The 5,777-nt window shown below is 35.5% G+C and overlaps 1 protein-coding gene across 1 annotated transcript; it reads right to left on the reverse strand.

Moving 5' to 3' along the window:
• Window positions 1–2,916: 2,916 nt before the first annotated feature.
• On the reverse strand, window positions 2,917–3,810 carry LOC110452229 (beta-1,3-galactosyltransferase brn-like). The gene has a single exon (XM_021500607.1). It carries the CDS (start codon window positions 3,808–3,810, stop codon window positions 2,917–2,919), a length of 894 nt encoding a protein of 297 aa, XP_021356282.1.
• Window positions 3,811–5,777: the final 1,967 nt, after the last annotated feature.

Raw genomic sequence — 5,777 nt, forward strand, 5'->3', positions numbered from 1 at the left:
TATATCTGTATATACTTATTTGACAACCTAAACTTGTCAACACTGTTGGATTTACTTCTTTGCCCCATATCAGTATTATATGTATATATAATATTTGACAGGAGGAATAAAATATTTAAAAAATAAATAAAAATGTTTGCTACAAAATAGAAGAATGGAATCAGGCCTGTGGCCGCTGCTAACAATTTAACCATTTAATCTCATTTTACATAAAATGGTGCGGTAAAAAAAATCGATGTCAGATTTTATACTTTCTGAAAAGAACGTTGGGTCCATGAAAAATGAGTTTGTTCATGATTGAGAGAGGTTTTCACTAAGCGGTAGAACTCGGTAGAAGCGATAGGTTAGCATTAACAAATACTTAACAGAGTATTTCCTTTCCTGCGTGATACATGTTTCGATGTCAGGTTGTCCTTTATAGGAATTACTGTTAAAGTAATGACTGGGTAATCATCTTTGCTCGGGTTTTAAAAAAATAACACATTTGAAAGCAGCATTTGAGGCTGTCATAAAGGTTGCATCAGCATATTTTCACTATTCAATTGAAGTCACTTCTTTGTTTATGTGAAATGAGCTGGTTCAAAAACATTCTTCCGTCAATCACGACCATACTGTGTAACAAAGCTGTACATTAAACCTCGTATTCAACACGTTTTTAACAAAGTCTAGGGATGTGATTATAGGTTGAAAATCTTATATCGACAAGTGTTCAGTCCGTTCGAGGAGTCTACACTTAGTTTTATAATTGCATAGATCTATAATATGATTTTGATGTTTTGTATAAAGATATAACAATACACACATACTTCATATAAGTTCACCAAGTGGTTTTTTTGTTGCCTCCGTTGTCTTACACATTTTACTTTTCGTGAATGTTTTGACATCAAAGGTCACGGATATGCATCGATAGATACAAGTAACAGGTACGTACACAGGTAACACATGTGTGTTAGCCAATGAAGCACGTCGGTAGCTGCCGATAAGAGTATACATAAGCCGCAGGCCATCTGTAAAATTGTTTTTACATATGCCGCTAATTTGAGGCTTTGCGGGCTTTACGGTGTAGCGGGTAATCCACAGGAAATTACGGTAGACACAAAGATAGAACTAACTTACCGGTATATAAAATGTCCATTTTGTTATCCTCGATTAAATAACTTCGGACGCATGCCATTTTACTGACGTCTTTGTCAGGGAATCTTTAGTTTAACTAATAAGAAGTTTTGAAAATTATTTTTAAATGTCTCTGTTGGAACTAGTTTGTTTGATTCATGTGAAAAAGAATGTATGTCTACGTAATTTCTTCGTATGTTTTCAATATCTGTTTTCAAATGCGAACTACAGGCCAAATGTGATCACTTAAGATCTTATTTAGCTTCAAATATAAACGTTTGAAATGGATCGATACTTCATACCAATCGCTATAGAAAACATATTCTTGTTTAGGCAACATACTGTTAAGAAGATATAAACAAATTAAATCGGACCCGTGTGATTAGAAAAGAGTTAATATCATTAATTAATTACTGCTCTAAATTATTTCAGTAAGATATAATACACATATTAGAATAAGACTAATAAAACGGTCTATGCCTCATTGGTCTTGCATGAAATCGTGTGAAGTCCGTCATGTTGAATGTTAATAAAGGTTAATCATTTAAACAAACATTGTAGCCATTTCCCCTTCACACCAAGCATCAATGTTCTGGATCTTATAAATCCTGGAAAGTCAAATGCACCTGCCAAAGTACGTCACGCCATAACATCAGCTTCGTGCCGTGTAAACTGACAGACGACAAAGAAAGATATTATCAAACGTATGAATGTAGCTTGTATTGTTATTGTGGTAGGGTTTCACAAGCCTTATTCATAATCAGAATCTTCCAATCTTCAACAAGCTTCATAAACATGGTAGCAAAGTCTACATCAAGTCAACGTTATTCTTAATCTTGCGAAACTTCTGATGATAATTCTGCCATCCTGTGTCCAAGCACCGGTGAATGTTCCTATGGACTTCAGATACCTGGCTTTGGCGTTCACAGTCGATCTCTGTTTGGTCAGGGCCTTGTTAAGGTAGAAGGGGGGTTTTGCATCATAGACTTGCGCCCGGGTGGAGTACGAGATGAATCTCACTATAATGTCTCTTGGATGAGTTGGATACTTGGGGCCTACTCGGTGAGAGTTACTTATGTCAGCAACTGATACCATCACGCCAAGAGGATTATTACAGGCTTCAATTATGATAGCCGTTGTGTGTCTTCCTTCTCTTCCTCTTTTAACCCACGGAATTTTAAGCATTTTTTTTCTTGAATACTGTTCAGCATCGCCAAAACGCTGTTCAAGGTCATCTATCTGCTAGATCAGATTTTGGGATGCCTAGACTGGCCATTAATGAAGTCTTGAATAAAGGGTTTTTCATTAGTTGACCAACAACTTCGCCAATAATGTTAGGATCAGTGATGTTAGCTATTGTCGCCACACTATTTTAGACTTGCTGAGGTAAACCAACACGAGATGAATCAGTTGATGACATGATTTAAGATGGCGGTGAATGACCGTTGTAGTGACCATTTGAAATATTTACAAAAATATCAATAACGACTCGACGTGTCCATTTAAAAGTCACAATATATGCACTACCAGTTGTAGTTATTACATTGACATTATCTTACTTATAACACATCGTCATTAGTGGTGTGGATGGTGATCGATCCCTTCTTCCGTTTGGTCAGTTAGAAAAAAAAGTCCATTACGGCCACCGGTAATTACCATATATTAGCCACACCTAAGGACTGACCAATAAACCGTATCCTAGAGGTTGACAGAGTATTTATGAACAGGTAAAACGGGATAAAATTCAGTTAAAGGTGTAATATATATGTTATATGTATATATATATATTTATGATGTCTACTGTCACAAGTTAGGAAGTTGTATAACCTTTCGTGAAAAGTTAACATGTGCTTGCCAGGCTAATTGCATGATATAGTCATTGTTATAATGGTGGGAAGCGATCATGCTATGGAATTCTTTACTGTCAGTACCTACCCTTGTCCAGATAAAGATATTGACGTTATTCTGTGGAGTTATTCCTAATTTGAACACAACTATAGCAAGAAATATGTCATCGAATATAAAGTTCTTGGTATATTGCATAGCAATTTGAATATCTTTTAACAAATGCATGGATGTGATCATTGCCCCGGCACTTAGAAAAGGTGGGTATTTGTCGTAAGGATAGTATTCATACTTGACATACCAACTGCACAAAGGAAAACGAAAAGGCCTGTCGTTTTGTAAAAAACCTTCGAATAGTGTTTTCTGTTGAGCTAAAGAGAGCGTGCTAAGATATCTAACGAGAAAATGTGTGGCTACGAAGAAGTCATCGTCCACAAACATGACGAACCTGGCGTGGTTGCAGTTATGGACAGCCCAGTGAATTCCACCAACAGTCTTTTGTGTATTGTTGTAATAGGAATCAGTAAACGACATCTGAAGTATGTCTTTATAATAATCGATCTCGTGCTCCAGTATCTTCTGAAGACCAGGATTGGCGTTTTTCTGTTCTCCCACCAAAAATATCGTCTTGAATGTGAAGTTAGTCAATAACGAGTCTTCGTTTCCCCATGTAGATCTTATAGAACTCCTTCTGTCAAAATGACTGACAGCAGACTTGACGAGAAAGAGAAGGAACAAATCTTTCTGTCGACATTTCGTAGAGATATTGGTCTTGTAATTGTAAAGATATGGATTTATAGTGGGTATGCCTACATCTTTCCCCGCACGATGAGCCCGAACCACAGCCGGCATATCAATATCCAAGGGATATCTAAATTCATCAAACGGAATTTGGTTCATATACCTGTATAGATTTATTAGCACTTGACTGATGAAAAAGAATAGCACAAAACACTTAATCGTCGTATAAAATAATCTCTTCATCCTAAGTCTTCTCATCGCTTCTTGCCTTCAGTTGGGATTTGAACCTTGTCAGGGATTTCAATAATCTGAAAAATATCAGAAAAAAACACAATACAGCGTGTGTTTAATTAATGTACCAAAAATAAGTAGATACACAATCACTGTATATGTTGCATAAACATTCGAGCTGTTAGACCTCGAACAGTAACCGACCATAATAAAACTCATAACTTCAAATATGAGGCGACTAATGTCGGACCAAACGTTACAGCGTTGGCATCATACTTTCATGTCCAAGGAAATAAGGAAATTTCAACTTCTACCAAATACTATACACTATCATAAATATGTCTGAGCGGGCAATGGCTAAAAACAATTTTCATGCAATGAATATAATTAGAAAAATTGAAATCATGAGATAACAAAAAAGGAAAATCAAATAATAATGTTAATATAATCAGAAAGATTATTGAATATTATGATGAGGCAACTTGGAATAATATTTAGAGAACATTATCATACTAAAAAAGTATTTATAAGTTTGTAGCCCTCCAATGCTTCTTGCTTCTTATACCTTTCGGTAAGGTAAACACTTTTATTAACATAACTTACCATAGTTAAAGCTCATTAACCATGCATTCTCTCAAAGTTCAAACCATTGCGGACCAGGATACAAGATGAAATCGCACAAGCAGCGCTTTTGCACTTATGGATTCAAAACCGAATTCATAAGTCGATAAAAAGTGTTCAGTGTAAGGGTTTACACAGACTATCATTCAATTATTCCAATTTATGGAAAATCAATGAGTTTCCATCAATACTCATCCGACCTCTCGAGAATAAAACGGATACAAAACTAAGCTGAAGCAATTCAATGTGAATAGTGATCGTACTCACTGGTGTTCAATGACAAGGACTATCACAGTGTCCTTGTGGACTGTTGATGAATAGTTACCAGGGAGATATACAAATAGTTACCACTGAGCTATACAAACAGTTACATTGGATATTTACAAATAGTTACCCCTGAGCTATACACACAGTTACAATGGATACATACAAAAAGTTACCACTGAGCTATACAAACAGTTACAATGGATACATACAAATAGTTACCACTGAGCTATACAAACAGTTACATTAATACATACAAATAGTTACCACTGAGCTATGCAAACAGTTACAATGGATACATACAAATAGTTACCACTGAGCTATGCAAACAGTTACAATGGATACATACAAATAGTTACCACTGAGCTATACAAACAGTTACAATGGATACATACAAATAGTTGCCATTGACATTTAAAAACAGTTACCAGATACATTTTACAAATAGTTACCAGGGAGATATACAAATAGTTACCACTGAGCTATACAAACAGTTACAATGGATACATACAAATAGTTACCACTGAGCTATACAAACAGTTACAATGGATACATACAAATTGTTGCCATTGCCATTTAAAAACAGTTACCAGATATATTTTACAAATAGTTACCAGGGAAATATAAAAAAAAAAAACAGTTACCAGAGAAACATACAAATGGCTACCAGGAACATATACAAATAATTACAAGGGATATACAGCTATCATGGAAATATTCGGATAGTTACCAGTGACAGATACAAATAGTTACCAGGGATTAATGCAAACAGTTACCAGGGACACATACAAACAGCTTCCATGAAAATAAACAAACAGTAACCAGGGATATATACAAACAGTAACCAGGGATATATACAAACAGTTACCGTGGAGATATACGACGTTTCCATTGACGCATACAAACAGTTACCGGGGATATATACAAACAGTTACCATGGGGATATATGAAGTTACCAGTGA

This window comes from Mizuhopecten yessoensis, unplaced genomic scaffold (genome assembly GCF_002113885.1).
Source record: "Mizuhopecten yessoensis strain PY_sf001 unplaced genomic scaffold, ASM211388v2 scaffold6505, whole genome shotgun sequence".
Taxonomy (NCBI): Eukaryota; Metazoa; Mollusca; class Bivalvia; order Pectinida; family Pectinidae; genus Mizuhopecten; species Mizuhopecten yessoensis.

Coding starts and splice junctions, on each gene's coding strand:
- LOC110452229 (XM_021500607.1), bottom strand. CDS start 3,810: ATGCCGGCTGTGGTTCGGGCTCATCGTGCGGGGAAAGATGTAGGCATA.